Source organism: Vigna angularis, chromosome 6, assembly GCF_016808095.1.
Source record: "Vigna angularis cultivar LongXiaoDou No.4 chromosome 6, ASM1680809v1, whole genome shotgun sequence".
Taxonomy (NCBI): domain Eukaryota; kingdom Viridiplantae; phylum Streptophyta; class Magnoliopsida; order Fabales; family Fabaceae; genus Vigna; species Vigna angularis.
Genome location: NC_068975.1, coordinates 37,412,461 through 37,440,456, shown reverse-complemented (window position 1 = coordinate 37,440,456; position 27,996 = coordinate 37,412,461). Strand labels below are relative to the sequence as shown.

General features: G+C 30.2%; 4 protein-coding genes and 1 long non-coding RNA gene across 5 annotated transcripts; 2 read left to right on the top strand and 3 right to left on the bottom strand.

The window, feature by feature from the left end:
- Nucleotides 1-926: 926 nt before the first annotated feature.
- On the bottom strand, nt 927-3,513 carry LOC108342750 (protein SUPPRESSOR OF GENE SILENCING 3-like). Its single transcript, XM_017580541.2, has 4 exons — nt 2,508-3,513; nt 2,142-2,359; nt 1,650-1,786; nt 927-1,411 (listed from the first exon to the last, which is right to left on the bottom strand). Exons 1-4 carry the CDS (start codon nt 3,496-3,498, stop codon nt 1,237-1,239), a joined length of 1,521 nt encoding a protein of 506 aa, XP_017436030.2. The 5' UTR covers nt 3,499-3,513; the 3' UTR covers nt 927-1,236.
- Nucleotides 3,514-8,630: 5,117 nt separating this feature from the next.
- Nucleotides 8,631-12,268, bottom strand: LOC108341733 (mitogen-activated protein kinase kinase kinase 1). Its single transcript, XM_017579377.2, has 8 exons — nt 11,916-12,268; nt 10,893-10,977; nt 10,688-10,750; nt 9,685-9,842; nt 9,339-9,411; nt 9,177-9,236; nt 8,965-9,075; nt 8,631-8,872 (listed from the first exon to the last, which is right to left on the bottom strand). The coding sequence occupies exons 1-8, from the start codon at nt 12,266-12,268 to the stop codon at nt 8,666-8,668; spliced, it is 1,110 nt and encodes a 369-aa protein (XP_017434866.2). The 3' UTR covers nt 8,631-8,665.
- A 903-nt stretch (nt 12,269-13,171) lies between these two features.
- LOC128197417 (uncharacterized) lies at nt 13,172-14,907 on the top strand. The gene is made up of 2 exons (XR_008249949.1): nt 13,172-13,282; nt 14,679-14,907. It is a non-coding gene; the product is annotated as an uncharacterized LOC128197417 (long non-coding RNA).
- A 1,614-nt stretch (nt 14,908-16,521) lies between these two features.
- On the bottom strand, nt 16,522-20,582 carry LOC108341732 (mitogen-activated protein kinase kinase kinase 1). Its single transcript, XM_017579376.2, has 8 exons — nt 19,872-20,582; nt 18,802-18,886; nt 18,597-18,659; nt 17,579-17,736; nt 17,291-17,363; nt 17,129-17,188; nt 16,917-17,027; nt 16,522-16,824 (listed from the first exon to the last, which is right to left on the bottom strand). The coding sequence occupies exons 1-8, from the start codon at nt 20,354-20,356 to the stop codon at nt 16,552-16,554; spliced, it is 1,308 nt and encodes a 435-aa protein (XP_017434865.1). The 5' UTR covers nt 20,357-20,582; the 3' UTR covers nt 16,522-16,551.
- A 1,963-nt stretch (nt 20,583-22,545) lies between these two features.
- On the top strand, nt 22,546-23,996 carry LOC108341731 (GATA transcription factor 26). The gene is made up of 3 exons (XM_017579375.1): nt 22,546-22,585; nt 23,451-23,627; nt 23,755-23,996. Exons 1-3 carry the CDS (start codon nt 22,546-22,548, stop codon nt 23,994-23,996), a joined length of 459 nt encoding a protein of 152 aa, XP_017434864.1.
- The last annotated feature ends 4,000 nt before the right edge of the window (nt 23,997-27,996 follow it).

Genomic DNA, 27,996 nt, shown 5'->3' with positions numbered 1-27,996 from the left:
ACAAGATTTTATGTTTAGGATATAATGAGATAGTTGTTTATCTGATTGTATATCGTTTTTATTTTCTATAGAAAGAAATACAAATAAAATATATACACGATGTAAACATGTTGCAGAGAAAAAAAAATTGTTATATAACATAATATAACATTGAGTATATTACATAAATAGATAAAAAATAATATTGTTGCTAAATATGCGCCAATTATTACAATGATATTAAAAATGTAAAATATGGGCCTTATTTTCCTATTGTGTCTAGGCCGTCGCATCTACGGCCTGTGTTTGAGGTCAATGTTCATTTGGAAATTTTTTCTTGCACTCCTATATTTTCTTTCTGCACTCTCATGTTTTTTAAAATTTCAATATATCTTACTGTAATTATTTCAAATTGTACTATTTATAATACAAAATTATATAATTAGTAATACAAATTTACATTTTGAATTATACAATTCATTATACAAATTTATATTTTAGAGTATACAATAATACAAATTTAAAAGTCAATTCAGAATGCAAATTACATTTCAGATAATAATTCATAAGAAGATAATAAAAAATTTAGTATATAAAACTCTTAAGAAAATAATAATTCCATTATGTCAACAAAACTTATATGCGACTATTCAAATTTATCATATATTTCTTTTTATTCTTTCACTATTAACCGTGCATATATCTTCAAAATACACCTTAAAAATCATTTTATCATTCATAAAAACTATTACATCATCCATGACTCATTCTTCAAAAGCATTATTCCGTCATTCATGTCATCGTGATCCTTCTTTTTAATTTGGATTTTCTTTCACTCCTCTCAGAATATGTTGCCACTTTAACTTGTTTTAGAATTGATAAAATTACTTCATATTTGTTCAGTAGGGGTGTCGGGACTAATTTTATTTAAAACTTTACGTCCAAAATATCCTACAATAAGACAATAACTTCAACATAAAATTGTACAGAAAACTTGCTAGCAAAGAATGCTAAACTTAAAAAATACAATAAGAACAAAAACTACATTTAAGAGTAAAACGAGACCAAAATTCTAATGTCAGTGAGGTTTGTCAAATGTCACTCTCATTTTTCGAATGAAGACTACAACCAAAAAAGCCAATTTCATGAGAGATATGTGTATGTCAGTAGATGATTCTGGTCTTAGCCACTCTTCTGTTTTGGTTTTTGGTAATGTACTCAGCAGCCATTCAGTTTAGATATGTCTTTCTCTTATGACTAGTTGGAAGCGTACTTGTCCATGAGCTGCGTCAGTTCATTCTCTAATTCCTTCTCAAGTTCAACCAGCTCCTGCCACTGTTTCTTCTTCAGAGCCAACCATTTCTCTTCATGAATTTTCATTATTTTCTCTCTCTCCGACCCCAACTGCATAATCTCCTTGTACTTCTGGGAACTACATATAATAGTTTCCACCCATAGAACATAGATTAGAAAATGACATAAATCAATGAGAATTTTTCTTCATATATAGAAATCAAAAACTGAATCTCCGTAGCTCATTATTTAATTAAGTATTACTCAATTGGCAACAGAAAGCTAAGATATGCATATAAGAAAAGAATGATAATAAAAAAACACAAATTTTGAAACATGTTTGGAATTATGGACAATTAGGAATAATGAACAATTACTTCTCCTCTTTCTTGACAGATTCTTGACAAGTGTTTTCTGCTTTTTCTTGCATTGCGTGCTGCAATTTCACAGACTGGTCTCCTTTTGGTGCTATGACTTGGATTTGGTCCTGGAAACTTTTTTCTTCTGCGTCTATCTTCAAAATAGTATCAAAATGAACTGTCATGGAAGGACTTTTACATCACTCACTTTTGCATATTTATGTTAAAATGATCAGTCATTGAAGGATTTTTCACATCATACAGATTTGCATTATCATTTCAAAATGTTCAACCATTGAAGGATTTTTCACATACAAATTCGTATATTCATAATGGGTTTGGTTTCTTCGAGATATACTTTTCATAAAAATTACTGTTCACCTTCAAAATATAAAGCACTGTAATCATATTTTGCATACTGAATCTTATTTATATGAAAAATAGCAATGTTTCATCTTACTAAACACAATGAGCTCCAAAAAAATATCATGAATATAATTTCAGCATTACCTCCTTGTTCTGTCGATCAACATGGTTTTCTTCTATTCTGAGGCTTAACTTCTCACTTAATTCACATGAAGAATCTACACAGACTTGTGATTTGACTTGTTCTTCGGCTATCAAGCTTTTGTAGTTGTTAAGCTTCCGACTATCATCGTTAATATGGTTTATCTTGCTCTCAACCATCTCTTGGTATGATCTCATTTCAAACTTCAAATCTGGCTTACCTAAAAAACATAGATCTATCAGCAACATGCAATTGAAACATTAAACAGGATTAAAAAAATGAAAACTATTGCTGAAATAAAATTAAGGTGATCATGTTCAAGGTCACCACAGAGTAGGCTGCCATATTGAATGAGATGGAAAAATCACCTCCAGAGTGACGATTGAAATCATCAGAATCTTCTTTAGAATCCAAATAACCATAGAGTTGGCGCTTCCCACATGCGATAAATGGATTCTGACACCTATCAAGACCCTCCCATCCATCATGGATTTCACAGACCACTGTCAATGGAACCCTTCTCCTGAAAGACTCTTCTTGCAAGGTTTCAGCAAACATTCGGTGCAGTCTTACCCTCTTTGATTGTATTGTTCTGGAATGATCCAAAAGTGATTGCAGCCCCTTGTACCAACCAATACCACCAGGGATCCCTTGGCACGCTGGACAATGCCACTGTCTGTCTTGTGAACTTATCTCCTCATTGGCCAGTGCATTTAATCCATCAAAGAAATTCCTAAGCCACTTGCTGTTCTTGCACTGTTCATGGCTTCTCTCTCCAGTGTCCGAGTCAATGTCATCTAAAGAACGATCATCATCACTGTCCGAGACAATGTCATCTAAAGAACAATCATCATCACTGTCCGAGACAATGTCAGATATGTTGTCAACAGTCTCATCATTGTTTTCATCATAGATTTCTAGGGATTCTTCATTTTCGCAATCCTTAGATGTAGTTGCATCAACTCCAGTAGATGAATTTAACTTTTTCTCTAATGTTGGAGTCAATACTGATTGAAGAGACAAATTGCTGTCGTTCAAAGTTTCACTTCCCTCAGAAGCCAGAGTACCAAGAGTGTTGCTTTTGTCCTCCGGAGACAGAGAATTGCTCTTGTCCTGCGGAGGAAGAGAGTTGCTTTTGTACTTCTGGCTACTGCTGTCAGTCACTCTCGTTACACCATTAACCCTCTCTACCAGCTTAAGCTTCTGAATAATATTTGGAGTTCTCCAAACATTTGGAACAGAGTTTTGAGAAAAGCAGGACTTTGAAACACTGTCATCAGAAATGCTATTGCTTCTGGGACCAGACACTCTGTACACACTTAGCAACTCCGGAAAAGTATCAGCACCATCTTCGGCCATGATTCAACAGGACCTGGAAATTGTTACACCAGAGAATGAATATCAATCACCTCATACTTCCAGAGGCATCAATTCAATGATAAAGTGAAAACGCCTCCACCAACTAATATAATTGAAGAAACTGTGCGATAATTGTGATGGTGATAGCACATAAGGTCAAAAACAAGTTCTCACGTCGACTACAACACCAATTCATAGTCAAACCTGGTATTAAGTTAAACTTAAAGTCCAGTTCTAACTATTACCCATATCTTAAATTTCAAAAACCCATATAATAAAATTGAATCTTTTTAATTGAGAGTCAATTTGTAGAAGGGGACAAAGAATTCTTATTGATTAACTACACAAAATCCCTGTGTTCTTCTTTTTCAGTCCCAAAAAACAGGTGCGGCTATCAAGGATTAGAAATACCAGGACATACTTCATTGAGAACTCATGAAAAAAATCCACCCACTCTACCAGTAAAAGAAAACACTGAAATAACAACAAAATCAAGTGGAATGCAGAAAACAAATGCTATAGCACACATAGAATTTTTTTTTGTGATCAAAACAATGATTATAACACATTTATATATAAAAGCCAATAGCAATGGAGGAAGAGTTTTGGATGTGAAATAGCATGAATTAAAGAAATCAATGATGCATGAAATTGAAATGAAAGAGAGAGAGAGTTGAATGTGATACCAACAGCAACGGTTAGAGCAGTGACGATGATGAGAGGATACTTGCTATGATCAAATGCTTTGCATGTGAGATGTTTACCTAAATGCTTTCATAAATATGGAGATACCATGCTATTACGTAGGTAACTTGTAAGAACAATGAAAAATATCTAAATTTTAGCATTTTATTAATAATAATAATTTTAATGGATAGAAAATATAATTAAATAGAAAATTATGGTAGAAAAATTAAAATTTTTAATATAAAATTATAGTAATTTCAGAAAGAATGGTTCCAAGTTTTAAGAATTTATTTTAAAAGGTTTTGTAAAAAAGAAAAAATAATAATAATAATAGTTATAATGGATAAGCATTCCAAAGTCCATTATTGAAGGATTAGATATGTCAAGTGGTGATTAAAATATTAATATAATAAAATAATATTAAAATAATAAATAATATTAAAAAAATTGTTAAATAGTAAAAATTTTGGACTATAAATAGCTATGAGATGGGAGATTATTCTACACAAAGAGAGGAAGAATCAAGTGAGAAATCTTGAGAAATAGAGAAGAAAGAATTAGGAAGAAATTTTTAGTTGCAAGAAGAGTAGAGGTTCGGGAGGGTTTTTGGAGAAACAAACTCTTTCTAAGCTTTTATATTATGATTTAGTATTGTTTTATTACTATTCATATGTTGAAATTCTATGTGAATACTGTTAATGAAAAACATATGTGCTTCTTGTATATCTATCGATATTGAATTTATGTGTTAATTGTTTTGAATGTGTAAATAAGAAATTTGTTAAAAACTAGTTGAGTAATACTTTGGCTAAGGGAAGACTTAGTACTTAAGTCTACTCGATAGGTTTTTAACTTAAATCCTATTGAACAGATTAAGTACCGTTAAATTATTATGCAATATACTCAATTGATATAAAATATGTGCTGAATTTATCTTTCTGGAAGGATAAGAAGATGTCTAACCGGCTATGTCAGATTCAACTTCTTAGTTCCCCACAATATTTATATTAAGGTTATATTTGTGATGGTAGGATAAAGGAATCTTAAAAACCAGAGTTGGTACATCCCTGATCATAGAGCAGCCTGGTCAAATCCAGTAAATTGTGACTAGTCATATGTACTAGCGTTTATGGTGAGTTTGATTCGTCAAACATTTGATTCTTCTCCGATGACCATTTATAGTGATATTTTATTATTGTTAATTTATTTTATGATATATTCATTTTGTATGATTTCTGTGATGATTGTATTTTATTATATTGGATTTAAATTTATGCATCTGAATATGATATGAGTATTATGGGGAGATTTTGTAATGGTATAGTATGAGTTGAGGAATATGAGCATGATATGAGTCTTGTGGAGAGATTTTGTAATTATATGGTATTAATGTATATGTTGTTGTTGAGGGTCCTGTTGTTGGAGGTTATACTAATACTCTAATAATAATCCAGTCTCAAGTACAGAAAGATAAATTATATGGTGAGAGGGGCAGGAGGTCCTAGTCTATGTGCCAATTTTGGACATAGTGTTAAGGACTAACCTTATGGATGGTATGAAGTATTTTGAAAGTGTATTTATAAGGAGAAGTAGAAGTCATCACAAGTGCATAACCTCTCGTGACCGCTCATCAACGTATCATCCAGATGAGTGTCTATTGGGTATTATGGGATGAGTGTCTATTGGGTATTATGGGATGAGTGTCTATTAGGGATTGTGGTATGATAGGATGAATGTCTACGGTGCGAATGGTATGAGGGTGTCTGACATAATTATTATATGATGTTTGTTAAGTGTATCAATGTATATGATTTGTTTCATGTTAGCTCACCCGGACTTGTTTGTGTTTGTACAATATATCAACCATGAAGTCTTTTATATTCATTATGAGTGGTGGTGTAATGTTACAATATATCAACCATGAATTATTAAGTATGAAGTATGTATATTACCGTGTAATTGAATGTAAAAATGTTATATTTATAAAATCTATTAAATGTCGAGTGTGAGATTATGGGATGTCACATAACTTCTAATAATCTTGACCAAATAGAATTATCTTATATAAAATTAAATTTATCTTTTTCCATAATTTTTTTTATCTGATTGTGAATTAAAATTTATAATAATTATCAAAATTTAAAAAGTTAAGTTATAACAGTAAATTTAAAATATAATACTTGCGTATTTCAAAATCTTAATTATCATATTAAAATACAATATTTCAAAATACTAGATAACTTCGTAAGAATCTTTATCTAATAAGATTTTCCTTATAAAAAAATTAATTTATCTTCTTCATTAATCTTTTTATCGTATTTTGAATTAAAATTTATATAATTAAAAAATTTAAATAATAATCTAAATTTAAAATATAATTTTTATGTATTTCAAAATATTAATTATCATATATATATATATATATATATATATATATATAATAAATTGAACACAACATTTATTTTACATTAAAAATTAACAAAAAAATTTGAATTGCTTTTTACTTCTAGTTATTAGTATTTTCGTATAAAAATTTATTCAAAATTTACATTTATATGAAATCATTTTACATGTACATATTATAAATGGTTATTTGTATGTAATTAATATTTATAATATATAAAATATAGTAAAAATTTTTTAACAATTAATAATTAACATTTTCTTAAATTTTTAAATGTAATTTAAGTAATAAAAAATAGTAAATTAAAAGATGAATGATTAAACTATATAAAATAGACATGAGTATCTGATAACTATTAGTAAAGATTTTTTTCGTTTATTTAGATAATTTTTCATACACTATCTCTAAAACAAATTATTATTTTGTACATAATCTCAAACTACCATTCTTAATATTTATCCATATCAATATAATAACTTATTTAAAAATATATTAATGAGAAGAAAACTAAACAAGCTTATCTTTATTGGTCTACTATATCTCTGGATTGAAAAAATTATAATCCCACTTAAAATGAGTTAGAATAGAATATTTTAATTAATTTTAAATATCTTTTATAATAATAAGGTTTCTAAAATATTTAAAATTATAAATTATTTTTAAAATATTTTACATTAATTATAAATTATTTTTTACTTAAATTTTATTATTTATAACTTAAGAAGAATATTAGGATCAAATCACCTTGTCTAAATACACCAATCCAACCTAACATGATTTAATTTAAATCTAACTTTGTCTCAATATAGATTTAGCATGACACAATTTCAATTTGTCCTGACATCAACATTATTATATAGGTTCGTGTCCCAATATGAATTTAATTTAGTTTGATTTAAAATAAATTCAACTCAACTAGAAGTGAGTTTGACTAATCAATAAAAAATAATCAATCTCAACTCAATATAATATTTCATAAACTTTATGCCATCAAATCTTTTTTATTTTCTCAAAATTTCAATTATTTATACTCCTAACAATATTTTTTAATTATTTATAAATTTATATTTAAACTTAGAATATGTATTGATCCTGGAAAGATTTGATAGATAATAAGATGTTTTTTTTAGATGTGTAGACAACATGTAGATACTCTTTGAGCTGATATTGACATGATGGTTGATCTCAACCAACTCCAATAACTAAAACAAGAGAAAACTATTCCATAGAAATTAAAGTTAAAATACTCCCATGCTTTGGAACAAACTATTAAGCTTGATTTATTTATTAATTTATGTACTAAATTTATAATTGAAATAATATACATATTTTTAGCATTATTATTCATAAAGTATACTTTGAAGGGTTTAACATCTAAAAATTTAATACTTAAAATAATATACATATTTTTACCATTATTATTTTTAATTATTATTCATAAAATATAGGGCTTAACATCTAAAAATTAAATAACATGTTATTAGTTAGTATAAAAAAAATATCATTTGTAACATATATGAATCTATACCTACGTATAATCTAAATTTAATTATTTTATAAATTACAATAAGTATTTTACAATTTTATCATTTTAATAACTACTTTTTAAATTTTAAATAATTTTTTATTGTAAAAAAAAACTATTTAATAATAAAAATTATACAAAAATTTTTAATAAAAATTATCTTATAATTTAATAAGTTTTTGCTAGAATAAAAAAAATTAGACACATGTACTAAAAATTTAATTCTTTGGTAAATACATTGGGTTGTTTCAAGTCCTTATTCATCTGTTTTGTTTTTTTTTATACATATACCAATTCTATTTAATAACAAATAATATTAATATAAGTAATTTAAGTTTTATTAAATTGGGTTTATTGAGGCCGAACCTGACAAATTAATTTTAGGGAAAAATAGTATAAGAAAAATGGAAATGAATAACTAAGCAAAAATTACTTTGCATAGAAGTTAATGGGTAGAATTTGTTTCATATTATTTAGTTCAATTGATAGACAAATTTATTTTATTTTCTTATAAAAATACTTATAGAAAGAATATATCTAAATATGTATCTTCAATGTGAAAATACATCTTCACTATGGTCTCCATATTTAACAGTGGTGCAAAGGTTTACAAATGGATGGTCCAATAGTTGAGAAACAGTTGGGCGTTTGTTCGGGTCAGCTTGTAAGCATTCAAGAATGAAATCTCGGGCATTTGTTGACAGCGACGCCGGAACAGGTGGAGGTTCACCACGGCCGATTTTAAATATCACTTGCATCTGTTGTAACAAATCAAAAGGATTAATTAGCACCATTTTTTAGTTTTTATAGAGGATGAAGAAAAAGATGAATCTTAAAATATCAGACATACTTCTTCCAAATGGTAGTAAGGAGGTTGTCGTGTCAACATCTCTAATACTGTGCATCCTAAGCTCCATATATCTGCTGCTAGCCCATATCCACAACTCCTCAACTTAACAACCTATGATCGAACAATTCAACCTCATTCTAGCACATTACGAAACTACAGATGATTGAAAATGGTGATTGTCAAACATATACGACAGTGGCAGAGAGACAAACCTCAGGGGCCATCCAGTTCAGGGAGCCTCCAATTGATTTAACATCATTTAACTTGGTAATCTACAAAACAAAAAGAACCAACAACACAATTGCAAGCAGTTAGCATCTGGAATTTGCTATGCAAAGATGCTGACTTTGTACAGTGGGTTTTGCTTAAGGTACCTTTGCCAAACCAAAATCTGCAAGCTTGATGGACCCGGTTACATCAACCAATATATTGGCACACTTGATGTCCCTAGTAATTTTAGATGAAATAAAAATTAGAATGTACCAAGTTCAGGTAAATTAAAAATTATTTCTTTTATCAATTTCCTTGATAGGTTTATTTAAGAATTGAAAGATACAAATACCAATGATATATCTGAGTTGAACCATATAAAAGATTCACACAATTCTTTATTTAAAATCTTAAAACAATGAATCAATGAGTTTTTCATCTTTATATAATACTTTACCCGGTTGCTAGAAGAGTTGCATTGCATCAAGATATAAACCTCACTCATGTTACCTGTGAACCACATTACGATCATGAAGATACTTCAAGCCGCTTAAAATTTGCCTTGTATATGCAGAAACTTGAGAGTCCATTAATTGATACTTTTGATAGAGAACTGCCAATGATCCTTTTGTTACAATCTCGAGGAAGATATACAGCTTATCATTATCCTGAGAAATAATGGAATGTAAATACCCATAACAATAAAGAGAAGAGAAAAAAAGTTGGAATGCAACTATTCCTAATATAATCAGCCAAAACATAGTTCAGGATCACCACCTAAACAATGACACACAAGCAAGTCATGTACAGAAGAAAGTACAAGTACTCGTGGATCAAACAGCCAACTAATCATCCTTTTATTTCAGAAGAAATTCATATATATAGTCTAATGGACGAGCTATTGCATCATTGAAACATGACATTATGACGGGAATTGTATTAACTCTGTCAAACTGCCAAGGGTGAAGAACTTCGTAAGAAGAAAAAAGCTTAGCAATCTAAAAGAAAAAACACCGTGGGGAAACTTTAATTGGCATTTGCAGTTTTAAACACAATCAGACTCATAGAACTTCAAAGATATCAAAACAAAAACATTTGATGAGCTTGCACAATGCATTGATAAACAGAAAAATACTTTAACCCCTCCCCATGGCATCTGATTCCCTCCTTTTTCTACTTATAAAATAAAGCTATATCATTTGACAGCCGTGACTATTCATCTTTGTAAATAACAATTAGCATATATTACATTTGCATCAACGTTCAAGAGGCTTAATGAACCATAAAATTTCAGCCAAATAAATGCTTGGTAAATGTACAAAATGATTATTTATTATTCAATCCTAAAAATGTAACAATTATTTCCCAAATATCACAATCATATTCAGGGGAGCAAAGAGAGATGGTCAAATCATGTTTGGATAAAAACGCACTAAACAAGCCTAACGTCCCCACTTCTAAATATGCCCAACACATGAATTATAATAGACTTGCCACCTAGAAAGCATTATACCTTCTCTGTGCCTAGATATTGAACTATGTTGTCATGCCGGAACTGACTCAAAAGAGATATTTCCTGAATGGAAGACAAAAAATATTCATATATGATCAAATGCTTCTGTATAAGATGGAAAAAAAAAAAAACATAATATGTTGACAGGTTTGATGAAAAAATAAAGTATGTTACGAAGTTTGATGGGAAGACCAACTCCTCTCACCTGCCGAAGCTGGAAAATGCTCTGTTTGCCCTCGCTTCTATGATCCAACAAGGACACCTCCTTTACAGCAAAAAAGTTTCCATCACTGTATGAAAAGAAAATGTATGTGTTATCATTGAAAATAAAAACAGAAGGAAATGGATGACTAACTAAATCGTCTATGTGCAACTTTCATATAAAAATAATTTGACTCATTTGTAGAGTCTTATCAGTTACGGATGAAGAAGAATTCCATAACTATGAAATCCTCAAAATCAGAGATAACTAATATCAACTTGGTAAGTGCTTCTATATTAGCAGTAAGGTTCCACTGAGCCGATAAACAAATTTTCAGTTGAGTATATGTGCCAGATATATTTTATCTAAGTAGTACACACACACACATTCTTTGGATATTCTGATTCTACATTCTAGACATGCACATGATGTGTGTGTGTGTGTATATATATATATATATATATATATATATATATATATACATGTGTATTGAGTGAGAAAAGCTTTTGTTAGAGGGTGAGGATAGTAAATGTCAACCATACTATGGGTGATTAGGATTACAAGTTCATAAATACAATCACCTTAAATATGCTAGTAAAAATAATTAAATTGTCTAAATTTAGAATACTATTTTATTCTCTTAAATAAAATTCTCTATTTTATCAAACATGTCAATACTAAACAAAAAAATAAATTATAAAAATTTAAAAAACACTGCAAAAAGAAAATGCAACTATGATCTAAATCTGATAAAACTCAGAAGGGAAAATTAAAATACATTTACATAAATTAATTTAATTTATTAAAAAAATTATAAAATAAAAACACACTTTTAACAAAATTATTTTAAAAAAGTAAATCTAGAAAAAATAATAATTTTCTATCTTATTTTTACCTTTTTCCTAAACGGAAAAAGGCTCTTTTTATTATTATTTTAGGCATAAATCGATGATAAAAAACGATTTTAAATTTGTGTTAAACTTATAAAAGCAAAAATAATTGATAAGCAAGTGAGGAGAAAGAGACTCTGTAAATGCTTCGTAGACTGTGCCGAAGGAGCCTTTCCCTAACATGTAGCCCTTCTGCCATGATCCCGCGTAGCCCTCTCTGTTGGGCGACTCTTCGGTTTCACCTTCAACTTCGGCTTCGGCAACAACTCTGCTGCAGATGGCTTCATCCACCGCCGAAGCGAAACTGTGCAGAGGAGGGGGATTTGGCCCAGCCGCACTCCTTATTGCATTCTCCACCGCGCAACCAAAACTACGAACACTGTCTTGTGTTTGGGAATTTGGTGCAGTGGTACTCTGGATGGCATTATTCACTGTCCAACCGAATTCATGGACGGAAAATATTTCCGAATTTGACGCCGTATGGTTCATCATATATTTATGTTTGGTTGAATTAATCAAAATTTATAAATTTTGACACGGTTCAAAAATAAATCCTATTCACTTAGACTGAATCTGATTAAGATTAATTTATCAACCCACTAATAAATTCTATATTAAATTATATTAAAAAAAATAAAAAAAATACTAAATATTCTTTTATTTTAAAATGTATTTAAATTTATTATATTTAAAATTTAATATTGGATTATATTTGAATTGAACTTTATTTATATTTTAATTAAAAAAACTTCTAATTTTTATTGAAAAAATATATATAATTAAGTAAACTAATTCATTTAACCTATCAATTTAAATTAGATTTTAATTTTTTTACTCGTTAACAAGTAAACTAAGTTAAATTGATTTATAAAGTGACCAAATGAATTCGGTCGTGCTGGATTAATTGATTTATTTTGACCAGTCTAATCAATGTATTATAAAACACTTAAAAATAAAAATAGAAGTTGTAAGACCCTGAAAATTAGAAGAAATAGTAAGTTTGGGTCATTAGGAGACTAAGAAACTCAAGATGTAACAAGTTGTAACAAAAGTACGAAATATAGTACAAAATACAATGCTGTCGACATTGACAAGGTTTAGTATTTCAATTATAACTTTTTTTATAAATTAGATATTGAGTTGATTCTTCTTCCATTAGAAAGTAGATTCGAATAGCTTCGATTTGAGTACTCATACGCGTAATTCCGACATCGGGAAGGGGTTTAACCGGACTGACAAAGTTGTCCCAGTGAGTGAACACGTTTTTGACGCGTTTTGAACGCGTTTTTGACTGGGTAAACGCGTTTTTACTATTTAAACGCGTTTTTACTATTTAAACACGTTTTTATGGTTATTTAAGAGTGTTTTGGGGCTGAGAGAAGTTCCTAAGTTGAACCAAAGGCTAGAGTACGAAGGTTTTGGAGCAGAGGGACTTTAGAGCTGTGATTTGAGTCGGGGGAACGTTCGCAAAGTGTTTTCGAAAGGCTAGCTAAGGAGAAAACCGTAAGGGGAGCTAACCTTGAGTCTTTTTGTTTCTGTATGATCTAAATTTGGTATATGTTTAGGATTTTGATTCCCTTTATGATTTTAGAATGAAATTCTGCTTCTGTTGTATCTTTTGAATTGATGTACGGTTGGGAATTGGGATATGCTTCTGTTTTGATAATTTTGAAGAGATCTTGTTCGTATTAAGTATTTTGAATCGGTGGAAGTTTTTTTTTTTTTGTATACGTATAGTTCGAAGATTTTGGATCTGTTTATGGATTTAAAAGGAGACTAGGTTTTTGATCGGAAATTTTGGATTGTATTAATTATCCGCTGCCTTTTAACTATATGTTTAGTTTAGATGTTTATAAGATTTGGATGAATATGTGTTGTTGATAGGAGATAAGTTTTTGGATGTCTAGAAAGTCTGTATGATGAAAGGAATAGTCGTTATAGTCCGGGAAGTGAATTTTCGTGATTTTGGAATAGTAAATTCGATTGAGTGAATGAGTCAACTCGCTGGAGCGAGTTATGCGTAACAAATTTAGTGTTTTAATGTTTTTGACGTTTTGGGAGTTCTGGATGTCCGTTTTGGACGTTCTTTAGGTCGATATGGGGGTTTTTGACCCTTCTGGAGCTATTAGTGAAGGTATCTAAGCTGTTTGAACTACTTAAGGGTTCGAATTAATAGACCATAAAGAGTTATGTGTTAATAAGTGATGTTTCTGTGAGGTTGTGAAATGTCTGAGTATGTAAGAGTTATTTTCTTAAGATATGACTAAAGATGATAATATGGTAACACGTGTATTTATGAATGGAAAGTGTAGAATAGAGTTCCAAGGAGGAACTCCTTGTTGATTTTGTGTCAAGTACTGTACGTATGAATATAGGAACTCCGACTTAGGGGTTCATTCTTATGCTCTCAATAGTCTCGATCTCACTTAGAGAGAAAGCTATGTGGTGGAGAGTGGGAAATCCTTACCGAAGATCTACAGTGGGGTGGACAGAGTAGGAAGGATGTAGCTTCAGTGGTTTTATTCATATCCGAAGATCCAGTTTGGGGGACAGAGTAGGATAGAATAACTGAGCTAGCGAATAAGTGCATCCATATCCGAAGATCAAGTTTGGGGGACAGAGTAGGATGAGATGTAGCTGAGTAAAGTACCACTGTAAGTATAGAACTAGCTAAGAGTTCAATATTCATACGATTATCTGGATGAGTGAATTTACGATGAGTATGGTATGTTTATTGTATTATTGAGTAATTTAACTTGTAAGTTGGAAAATTAGTTATTTATGTAATTTACCATAATATTTTATGTTGCATTAGCTCACCCTTGCTTTGTCTGTTGTGTGGTTGCTATTTTGTGTTATGTATTTTGTCTGGCGATGATCATCCGGTGGATGGGAGCAGAAGTTGCTGTTATGCCGGTGGAGCAAGCTTTAGATGGAGGATCGACGGAAGCTTAGTTATAAGAAAGAGCCTTATAATTTTAGTCTATGTTTTAAGTGTGAACTGTATTTTCGTTTGAATATGAGTGAGGGTTTGTATAATAATGAGGAAAATTATTATTCCTCTTCCTATCAACTGTTCTATTGTATCAATGATGTAAGAACTCTATTATAATTTAATGCTATAATAATTGGGATGTTACAGAAGTTATGTAAAAAAAAATTCTTGTGAATTTTTGAGTTGTTACAATTGTGATATTTTTTTAATAATACTTATTATTGTTTTATAGAAGAGTGGTATTAAGCATTATTTATCATATACCAACACTCACACATTTTAATATCTCCATTATATTATATTTAGACTCACCATCACATGTAATAAATATCCAGAAGTACTAACTTCCTTTAATTTTATCATCAAATTCTCACAGTTACCTTACTTTTACCATCTTCCCTACTTATAATAATGAATCATTTGACTCACTACGGATGAAAAAATCAATTACTTAATATACAACCGGAAATGAAAGATAAAGAATAAATGGAATTCATGTGAGACAGACTTTTGCAAACTTTTGCTATGACGTATCAAAAGTACGAAAAACTTGTCACCGTTAAAAACACATAATTGAATATTCTTGTAAATGTAATTAATGATAAAACTTTGCGTTACTTTTATGTTCTGAGCATATATAATAATCAATTATAATACATTCTTCCTACTTAAATATCTAGTTGTTCAACTTAGTTGAATTCCATCAGAGTGGGAATTTAACTTGAAAGGTTGTGTTTATACTTGTAAATGTTATCTACATATTATCCTTCTTCTGGTTTTAGGTGCTGCCAAATCTGGTTTAAAGTGTGGATTCATGCATTTCATGTTGTTCAATGTCTCTACATACTTTTCACGTATATTTCTATTGATTCAAATAGGTTCTAGACATTTGCATTGGATATAATTCATTCTTGCATATCAAACCAAAATTGCACTTTTGCTGAAAAGTTAATGAACTTTCACTTGCTGGTAAGTTTAGCTAGTTTTAAAGTTTTAAATAGGTTTAATATCATTTGTTTGACACATTTCATGCATTCATATCTCATTTCCATGCATTAGAACTCATTTTAGAAAATTAAATTATTGCGTTTAGAATGGTAGATCGATGCATGCTTCTCATTACAATATTGTTTTAACTCCATTATTTTATTTGTAGATTTTGAATGATTCATCTTCAATGGAAGTTTCAGACATTGAAGACATAAGAACCAAGTGAGCTTCTATTATTTTAAGTGTTAGTAAAGTGTAGAAACTTAAGTACAATGTAGTGTAGGTTAATGTTATATTTGGTTTGATGTACAAATTATGTATTAAATATTATTAGACAATTTAATGTTTGAAATGAATTTCATTATGTTAGTTTTGAATATGTTCATTTTATGTTATATTGATTAAAAATTGATTCATGAGATAATAATACAGGAAATTATTTGTAAATTGATTAGATATGTCAAATGTAATAATGATTTTTTTTTCACAAAACAAGTTTTTATGATAGGTGAACAATGTATGTAATAAAAGCTTATTTTTGAAACGTATATATCATGATAGGTAAACAATTACTTGTCATAATATATTCGACATATTATGATTCGTGAAAAAGATTTACATCATAAAATGCTATATATTATGATAGGTAAATCCAGGTATATCATAATAAATTCGTCATATTATGACTGATAAGTGAAAATCTGTCATAATACACTTGATCTATTATGATAGGTGACAAAAAATGCGTCATAATAATACACTGAACATATTATTACATAGTTTTCTGCTACGTCATAATATGCGCAGACCTATTATGATGTCCTATAATGCGTAATAATGATTTTTCCACTTCTGAACTTAAGAATACATCTTCATTATGGTCTCCATATTTAACAGTGGTGCAAAGGTTTACAAATGGATGGTCCAATAGTTGAGAAACAGTTGGGCGTTTGTTCGGGTCAGCTTGTAAGCATTCAAGAATGAAATCTCGGGCATTTGTTGACAGCGACGCCGGAACAGGTGGAGGTTTACCACCGCCGATTTGAAATATCACTTGCATCTGTTGTAACAAATCAAAAGGATTAATTAGCACCATTTTTTAGTTTTTATAGAGGATGAAGAAAAAGATGAATCTTAAAATATCAGACATACTTCTTCCAAATGGTAGTAAGGAGGTTGTCGTGTCAACATCTCTAATACTGTGCATCCTAAGCTCCATATATCTGCTGCTAGCCCATATCCGCAACTCCTCAAGTTAACAACCTATGATCGAACAATTCAACCTCATTCTAGCACATTACGAAACTACAGATGATTGAAAATGGTGATTGTCAAACATATACGACAGTGGCAGAGAGACAAACCTCAGGGGCCATCCAGTTCAGGGAGCCTCCAATTGATTTAACATCATTTAACTTGGTAATCTACAAAACAAAAAGAACCAACAACACAATTGCAAGCAGTTAGCATCTGGAATTTGCTATGCAAAGATGCTGACTTTGTACAGTGGGTTTTGCTTAAGGTACCTTTGCCAAACCAAAATCTGCAAGCTTGATGGACCCGGTTGCATCAACCAATATATTGGCACACTTGATGTCCCTAGTAATTTTAGATGAAATAAAAATTAGAATGTAGCAAGTTCAGGTCTATTTCCTACCATTGCACCAAACTTTGATTGTGTGATTTACATACTCTTTTAGAGAGGATATATCAATAGAATCTTCATGATACACAAGAAAAAATTAAAATCCAAAATGCACTTATGTTTCCAAGCGGGCAGTTTTTACTCAAGATATAAACCTCACTCGCGTTACCTGTGAACCACATTACGATCATGAAGATACTTCAAGCCGCTTAAAATTTGCCTTGTATATGCAGAAACTTGAGAGTCCATTAATTGATACTTTTGATAGAGAACTGCCAATGATCCATTTGTTCCAATCTCGAGGAAGATATACTGTTTATCATTATCCTGAGAAATAATGGAATGTGAATACCAATAACAATAAAGAGAAGAGAAAAAAGTTGAAATGCAACTATTCCTAATATAATCAGCCAAAACATAGTTCAGGATCACCACCCAAACAATGACACACAGGCAAGTCATGTACAGAAGAAAGTACAAGTACTCGTGCATCAAACAGCCAACTAATCATCCTTTTATTTCAGAAGGAATTCATATATATAGTCTAATGGACGAATTATTACATCATTGAAACATGACATTATTACGGGAATTGTATTAACTCTGTCAAACTGCTAAGGGTGAAGAACTTGGTAAGAAGAAAAAAACTTAGCAATTTAACAGAAAAAACACCATGGGGAAACTTTAATGGGCATTTGCAGTTTTAAACACAATCAGACTCATACAACTTCAAAGATATCAAAACAAAAACATTTGATGAACTTGCACAGTGCATTGATAAACAGAAAAATACTTTAACCCCTCTCCATGGCATCTGATTCCCTCCTTTTTCTTCTTATAAAATAAAGCTATATCATTTGACACCCGTGACTATTCATCTTTGTAAATAACAATTAGCATATATTACATTTGCGTCAAAGTTCAAGAGGCTTAATGAACCAAAAAATTTCAGCCAAATAAATGCTTGGTAAATGTACATAATGATTATTTACATTATTCAATCCTAAAAATGTAACAATTATTTCCCAAATATCATAATCATATTCAGAGGAGCAAAGAGAGATGGTCAAATCATAAGTATGAATGCATGTTTGGATAAAAACGCACTAAACAAGCCTAACTTCCCCACTTTTAAATATGCCCAACACATGAATTATAATAGACTTGCCACCTAGAAAGCAACATACCTTGTCTGTGCCTAGATATTGAATTATGTTGTCATGCTGGAACTGACTCAAAAGAGATCTTTCCTGAATGGAAGACAGAAAATATTCATATATAATCAAATGCTTCTGTATAAGATGGAAAAAAAAAATTCATAATATGCTGATAGGTTGATGAAAAAATAAAAAGTATGTTACGACGTTTGATGGGAAGACCAACTCCTCTCACCTGCCGAAGTTGGAAAATGCTCTGTCTGCCCTCGCTTGTATGATCCAATAAGGACGCCTCCTTTACGGCAAAAAAGTATCCATCCCTGTATATGAAAAGAAAATGTATGTGTTATCATTGAAAATAAAAACAGAAGGAAATAGATGACTAACTAAATCGTCTATGTGCAACTTTCATATAAAAATATTTTGACTCATTTGTAAAGTCTTATCAATTACGGGTGAAGAAGAATTCCATAACTATAAAATACTCAAAATCAGAGATAACTAATATCAACTTGGTAAGTGCTTCTATGTTACAGTAAGGTTCCACTGAGCCGATAAACAAATTTTCAGTTGAGTATATGTGCCAGATATATTTTATCTAAGTAGTACACACATTCTTTGGATATTCTGATTCTACATTCTAGACATGCACATGATGTGTGTGTGTGTTATATATATATATATATATATATATATATATATATATATATATATATATATATATATATACATGTATTGAGTGAGAAAAACTTTTGTTAGAGGGTGAGGATATTAAATGTCAACCATACTATGGGTCATTAGGATTACAAGTTCATAAATGCAATCACCTTAAATATGCTAGTAAAAATAATTAAATTGTCTAAGTTTAGAATACTATTTTATTCTCTTAAATAAAATTCTTTATTTTATCAATCATGTCAATACTAAACAAACAAAATAAATTATAAGAATTTAAAAAACACTACAAAAAATGCTACTATGATCTATCTGACAAAACTCAGAAAGGAAAACTAGAATACATTTTCATAAATTAATTTAATTTATTAAAAAAATTATAAAATAAAAACACTCTTTTAACAAAATTATTTTAAAAAGGTAAAACTAGAAAAAATAATATTTTTCTATCTTATTTTTACCTTTTTACAATTACCTTTTCCCAAAACGGAAAAAGCTCTTTTTATTATTATTTTAGTCATAAATCGATTTATAGATATTTTGTGATATAATGTTGATAAACGACGATTTTAAATTTGTGTTAAACTTATAAAAGAAAAATAATTGGTAAGCAAGTGAGGAAAAAGAGACTCATTGACGGCTTCGTAGACTGTGCCGAAGGAGCCTTTCCCTAACATGCAGCTCTTCTGCCATGATCCCGCGAAGCCCTCTCTGTTGGGCGACTCTTCGGTGTCACCTTCAACTTCGGCTTCACCTTCAACTTCGGCTTCGGCAACAACTCTGCTGCAAATGGCTTTATCCACCGCCGAAGCGAAACTGTGCAGAGGATGGGGATTTGGCCCAGCCCCACTCCTTATTGCATTCTCCACCGCGCAACCAAAACTACGAACACTGTCGTGTGTTTGGAAATCTGGTGCAGTGGTACTCTGGATGGCATTCTTCACTGTCCAACCGAATCCATGGACAGAAAATATTTCCGAATTCGACGCCGTCCTACTCCTTACGGCACTGTCCACCGCAGAATCAAATCCACGGACGCGGTATTCTCCTTTTCCCAAAATTGAATCACTGCTACTCTTAATCGCCGCGTCAATTCTTCTAATTGCACTGTCCATTTAAAAAGTGAAAGAACGTGTGTGCTCAATTTGGGCGCAAACACACTCACATATAGACAGAGAGAGACAGAGAAATTAGTTGAATTCAGTAGTTGCGAGGCAAATGCAAGAGCAGAGAAAGTGTTGCTTTGGAAAGTACCAGGAACCATGGCGCCATTTGCATTGAAACTGGTGACTATATTAACGAGTTATTAGGGAAAACTTTTGAATATTAAGGGCTGCGGGAACGAAGGTTCTAAGTGTTTCGCACATGGAATCGCAGCACATGATTTTTTAAAATATATTAAAATTAGTATAACTTAGAGGCTGTTAGAAAGACTGGAAGAAAGAAGAAATTAATAGGATATATTTTTCAATGACACTTTTTGGTGTAGTTAAATTATGTATAATACCACAGAATGTGATCATGGTTTCCACAAGTTAAAAGGGTCTAAATGATATTAACTTGCATTCTGTATCAAATCGATTCCTTATGAGATTAAGCTTTGGCCCATTCGATATTGAAATAGGTAAATTAGGAATCACAGTGTTAGATACATATAAATTGATTTCAATTGTGTAAATATGCAACGGAAAATGATAGATGCAGAAGTTCTAGAAAGTATGAAATAAAAGCTTGATTTTCCATATCTTCCTTCGAAGTGATTTTATTTCGTTACTTTCAATTGGCTTTGTACCCAACGAGATCCAACCACAAACTGGACAAATTCAATGAAAAGTAATTTTTTTAAAATAAATTTTCTTAAAATAAAATTTTTAAATTAATATTAAAACTATCAAAATAAATTAAAATTTACGGATCTAGTTCATCATATATTTATGTTTGGTTGAATTAATCAAAATTTATAAATTTTGACACGGTTCAAAAATAAATCCTATTCACTTAGACTGAATCTGATTAAGATTAATTTATCAACCCACTAATAAATTCTATATCAAATTATATTAAAAAAAATAAAAAATACTAAATATTCTTTTATTTTAAAATGTATCTGAATTTATTGTATTTTTGTGATTTTATATTATATTTAAAATTTAATATTGAATTATATTTGAATTGAACTTTATTTATATTTTAATTAAAAAAACTTTTAAAAAAATTATAATTAAGTAAACTAATTCATTTAACCTATCAATTTAAATTAGATTTTAATTTTTTACTCGTTAAGAAGTAAACTAAGTTAAATTAATTTATAAAGTGACCAAATGAATTCGGTCGTGCTGGATTAATTGATTTATTTTGACCATTCTAATCAATGTATTATAAAACATTTAAAAATAAAAATAGAAGTTATGTAAAAAAAAAATTCTTGTGAATTTTTGAGTTGTTACAATTGTGATATTTTTTTAATAATACTTATTATTGTTTTATACAAGAGTGGTATTAAGCATTATTTATCATATACCAACACTAACACATTTTAATATCTCCATTATATTATATTTAGACTCACCATCACATGTAATAAATATCCAGAAATACTAACTTCCTTTAATTTTATCATCAAATTCTCACAGTTACGTTACTTTTACCATCCTTCCCTACTTATATTAATGAATTATTTGACTGACTACGGATGAAAAAATCAATTACTTAATATACAACAGGAAATGAAAGATAAAGAATAAATGGAATTCATGTGAGACAGACTTTTGCAAACTTTTGCTATGACGTGTCAAAAGTACGAAAAACTTGTCACCGTTAAAAACACATAATTGAATATTCTTGTAAATGTAATTAATGATAAAACTTTGCGTTACTTTTATGTATTGAGCATATATAATAATCAATTATAATACATTCTTCCTACTTAAATTTTTTATTTTCTATATTATCATTTTTATTCTACTTTCACTTATTTATCATTTTTGTTCTGAGATACTTATGTTCCCTTCCTATATTCTTCTCTGTTTAGAGAATAAAGCGAAAATGAGGTTGTGTTGGTAGATTGGAGAAGAAGCCTTGTAATGTTTTGAAAATTTACATATTCATGTAATTATAAATATGAATTTAAGTGTTGTTTTCTCCATCCGAGATTTAATATTCGAATTTCAATTGAATATAAATACTGAACAGTTCGGTTAAAATTCTGTTTTATGTATATTTTTACTAATTATTTTGAATGGTGAAGAACACTGAGTTATTTTCTGTGTTGTTTTAGTTGAGAAAGAAAAGCTCTGGGTCAGTCATGGTGAAGAAAGGTCCATGTTCGCATTGCAGGATTAACAGTAAGTCATCTTCTTATGTGCTTATCGTATGTTGTTATTATTTCAACAGAGTTATACAACAATAGAAGAAAGATGTGTTTATGCATTGTTGATTAAATATCAGTAAAAAAGATATTTTTAAACAAAATATATATATATAAGAAAAAACTTAGAAACAAGAGCATCAATTTCAGAAATATTAGTATTTTAATGTAAAAGTTTGATAAAAAATTATTAATGATACTCTTCCATTCATAAATAACATAATTAATTGTTCATTATAAGTTATTATAACTTAAAAGAAAATATTAACTGCATCTGGTTTTCTTTTTTTTTTTTGGTAAATAAGTTAAATATGTTTTTTTAAAATATAAATTATGTCCATCACTTTGACTTGACTAAATTAAACACAAGTTGTAACTTACAACTAACGTCCAATGATTTACTATATTTTAATTTAAAACAGAGAAACATTATATATATAATCACACCTCAAACTTATCACCTAAACTTGTTAATGATATTTATTAACACTCTCAGTTCTTAATTACCTAATTATTACATACATATACGATTAATTTTTACTGCCATGTTTTATATATTTTAAAATTATGAATGATTTAAAAACTTTCTCTCCTTTGATTTTTTTTTTTAATATCTGGTTGAATTGTTTTAAGTTTTATATACGAAACTTTCTTTCTTTTTCTCTGAATAACTTTCATTCATTTATTCTCTTAAAATATATATTTTAAAATTTCATTAAAATAAATTTATATGTACTGTATTTACTTAAATCACCTTTATTTAACTTATGTATATATTACTTACAAAGTACATAATACATATATAATTTGAAAAGCTACACCACTTTGGCGTAACGGACCAGCTGAGAAACCTGTGCTGTGTAACGCTTGTGGATCACGATACAAGTTGAAAGGGCACCTTGACAATTATCTCCCCAAACATTACAAGAACTATGGTGAAAATCATCTCAGTGTTGAGGTTTCAGAGCATGGAAACAGCAATGAGTCAAACCCAGATTTCCATTTTATATCAGAACAAGGTATATCTATCTCTTTTCATCTCATTTCTATTATATATATATATATATATATATATATATATATATATATATGCATATTAGTAAGCTACAACTATATTAAGTAATTCATTGGGTGTGAGAAATTCAGATTTTGGGAACAACGTCCCTACAAGGAAACGGTCAAAGGTGGTTTACAGGGAGATGACACCATTGGAGGAGTTTCGGAAGCAGCTTCTGAGTTTGTATAGAAGTGAAAAGCAGCCAAAGGAGAGGTCCCCGGAAGAGGATATATTGTTGGATAACGTCAACGGCTTCATACCCAGCAGTGAGATAGGACTTGGAGTCGTTCTTCTAAGACAGATCCTGGATCGTTACCAACCGCAACCTTAATCATCTACGTCGTCATTTCAGAACTCTGCAGTTTCATTATTGGACTTGCAGAATAAGTAAGGTTTTTCGTAAGTCTTAATGTAAGGCTGCATGCATACGAATGATACTTTAACAACATCTTTTTAAAAACAATTTAAATCTCTTGACATAATGTGATTGGTTTATATTATTGTTTATGATTATTATCATTGTTAGTAAAGTAATTTTGGACCAATCACAATAATATGTAAATAATGTTAAAATGTTATCAAAAAAATATTGTCAAATATATTATCCTGTTATGAATTGTGAGAATGATTGATAATTTATGTGTATATTAACTCGATTGTATTCTTTATGATTGTACATATTGCCTAACCATAATAGGATTTGGAAATTGAGGTTTTTAATAGCAGAGTTAAAAGAGAACTATGATATTTTAACAACTCTTTTTAACAATTTTTTGACAACAGACGATGTGTCATTATTTTAATGGTTTGTATAGTTGAAACTGACCAATCAAACGCTACCACATTGGTTGTTGTGACACCCGGGCACTGACGAGGGCGGGGAGTGATCGCCGGTGCAAGAGGCATGGTGCAGGGGCACTGACAAGGAGCGACTCCTGGCAGGCTTCCAGTGGAAGGGACACATGGACGAATCGAACATACACTGAAATGAGAGGGATTTAGAGACTGTGTAGGTATGAGACTATACAGTTGAAGGATAGCTTAAATGGATTGATTTGGCTACTCATATCACCAAATGCATTTGTTTTTCGGTAGCCTAGCCCATAAGAACTCCATGGTTAAGCGTGCTTAGCCTGGAGTAATTTAGGGATGGGTGACCTTTTGGGAAGTTTTCCCGGAAAGTGTGCGAGTGAGGACAAAGCACACTGGAAAGCCTCGTGGTGATCTGTGGGGGCAGTCAACATTCCCCGTGAGTTGCCGGGATGTTACAGATGGTATCAGAGCTTGATTTGGATTCTTTCATTTGGGAAGAATCCTAGTGGAGGACGAGCGTCTACACTTCGAACTTCTGTGCTTGAGCGCTCGGCCAAGCATAGTTTTATCTTGATATCCTGCCATTAAATATTTGAGTATCCTTAAATAATATTTTAAATAGTGTCTTGGCATAATTATCCATCTTCTTTCATATTCGTTAGTAGCACTTGGTTTTATACCAAGTGTTGTCCTAAGCAAGTGTTTGGTCTCACACCCGACACTCGTTCTATCTCCTTAAGTTAAATTCTTTATATGAGCGTTCGTTCAAGCCTCTAGGGTTAGCTCGCTATGGTGTCTAGTCTTTGACTGTCACTTAGATTTTGATATTAAATTCAACTAAACTAAGTATTCACAAACGTTCGTTTTCTTCTGACGAGAGAAATTCTAAGTATTATTCTTCGTGCCTTGAAATATTATTATTCATTTGTTTCACTCTGGAGCCATCATTCTTCGTCTGGTCTTTTGATGTTCAGATAGAGTCCTCAAGAGTCGGTTCTTCTAACTGGCTCAACGTGGAAATCGACGTTCGTCCCGTTCGTCTCTTGGAATATATTATTACGCTCGCTATCATTCTTAAAATTCGATGTCAACCCTTGGTCTAAATCCATTCTCACAGTTGAAGGTCTCTCGATCTCGCTCTATGCGTTCGGCCCAGTTTAAGTTCGGTTGAACGTTCGTTATTTACAATATTCATAAATCTTTATACAAGGTGATTAAATGAGATATGTATTAGTGAAAGATGAAGAAAATGTGATATGGAAAGGTTGTGGTTTATGAACGAGCGTTCCGGGGAGGAACGACTCATGTATGGATATTTGAATTGGTAAAGTATGACTGTGGGCATGCTAAGCTCGTTGTTCATCTTGATGTTCCGTGAGTACTCGTCTTCACGTAGAGGAGGGTAAGTCATGTGTGGGAACGGCAGGAGGTCCCGTCCTTAGGGGTACTTTGGAGGAATAGGACTAACCTCGGGTGGCAGCTGTTGAGTGCATCCCAGTTACTACATCACCCGGGTGCACGAACGCCTGTAGCTACACAGATTTCATACCGTCCGGACAGTCAGTCTAGTAATAGGCTTTGTATGATTCGTATATTGAAGTTCTCTTGTGTGTTTGGATTATTTGAAATATATGTTCTTTTATGAAATTAAATTATATAAGCTTACCCTGTATTCTCTGTCGTGTCTTGTTTTGTACGTCCGTATTGTCGTTGCAATGATCATCCGTGTGGATGTGAGCAGAAGCGGACGCGCTGTTGGAGGATGCGCTGGAAGAAGAAAATTTGGAGGATGCGAACCTCGTAGAAGTTGAAGTAAAGGCCGAACAGTAGGACGTTCGGTTAATAGTTAGTAGTTTAGCATGAGGTGACCGTTCGGTCACTTCCTTTCCTTTCTTGTTATCTGGCCGTTCGGTATTTTGTTTTTTTTTTGTAAATCGTTCGGTCATGTTTTCTCTTATCTTGTGTAGTTTAGTTGGGAACCTTGTATAAGGCTGTTCGGCCGTAAGCGTACGTTGTTTAGTATAAGACTGAATTGATATATTATTAAATGTAATTAATTCTATTATATGGTTTATTGCTGTATTTTTGGGATGTTACAGTTGTTGTTAAAAAAATTGTCAAAAAAATGTTAAAGAGACATTTTCTGTTAAAAAATGTAAATAATTATACAATTATTAAACGTTATATTATCTTTTTAAAATTATAGGTAATTTAGACCATATATTTAGTGTGAATAATTTAGACAACATATTTAATTGTGGGTAAGCTAACTTTAAATATCTCGTATTATCATAACATAACTTAATTCAATAATAATTAAATTATTACAAGATACTAGATGGTTAGATATATTAAGTCACACACACTGAAATTATGACACTTACATTCTTTAATAGAAAGAATTGTACTCTTATGATCAAATATAGTACTTTTGATCTAATAATAAATGATTGATTCAATGCCAATGTTATGAATTTGATTCTCTATAAGATAATTGTTAGGGTGAGATCAAAATATATAATATAATTCTTTTGTTTGTTTAGGAATATGACAACTGTGAGAAATGTTATATTTCCTATTGAAGTATACAGTTTTTTTGTTTTTTTGTTGTTTAGAAATATGAATATGATCAACAATGTTATAGTTTATATTATAGGTTTACAGCTTTTTTAATTTATGTCATAATGCACCTTAAAATTTTGTAGTAGGTAGCTTCCTCGAGTTTAAAAGTGATACGCTAATATAGTTATAGGGTTGAAAAAAGAAATATATCTGATTGAATTTAAAGAAATTCAAAGTAAATCAAAGTAAATTTGAGTATATAATTGGGTTGGATTAGATAAAAAAGTGCTAGGAATAGACAATTTTGTCTATTTGATTTTAATTATCTAATTATTTTATTTTATTTTTCTCTGCTAAAATAGAAGATTTATAGATTGATTTAAGACTTTAGAAATATTTGATCCTATGAACTATTTTTTTAATAAAGAATTATTTGAATCTTATAAACTTTTTTAACTCATCTCACATGAATAGCATAAGTCCTATGAAATGACTAATTTAACATGTCTATAAATAATGTTAAAGAAACTATTTATAACTTTCACTTTTTTCCTTTTCTTTATGATGATACGCTCACACAGATTTTGTTTTACTTATTTTTATCTGATGATAATTATTTAAAAAATTATATATATTTTAAATTTAACTAATTAATTGATATTTTAATTTTATTTAATAAATAAATCAGTATCAAAATTTTAATGTTGATTTATTATATCTGCATTCTGTCCTTTAGAAAATATTAATATATATTTATACTATTAAAGTATAATATTAAAATTAATAGAACGAAAAGTGTATCAAAAAATTTACATCACATAAATAAATCATCACTGTTATTTTTAACATTTTGTATTCACTCTATTTTCAATATTTTTCAGTTAAATAAATATACAATTTTTTTTTTCACCTTTATTTTAGTTTTATTACAAAGCATGAATGAGATACGAGTGATG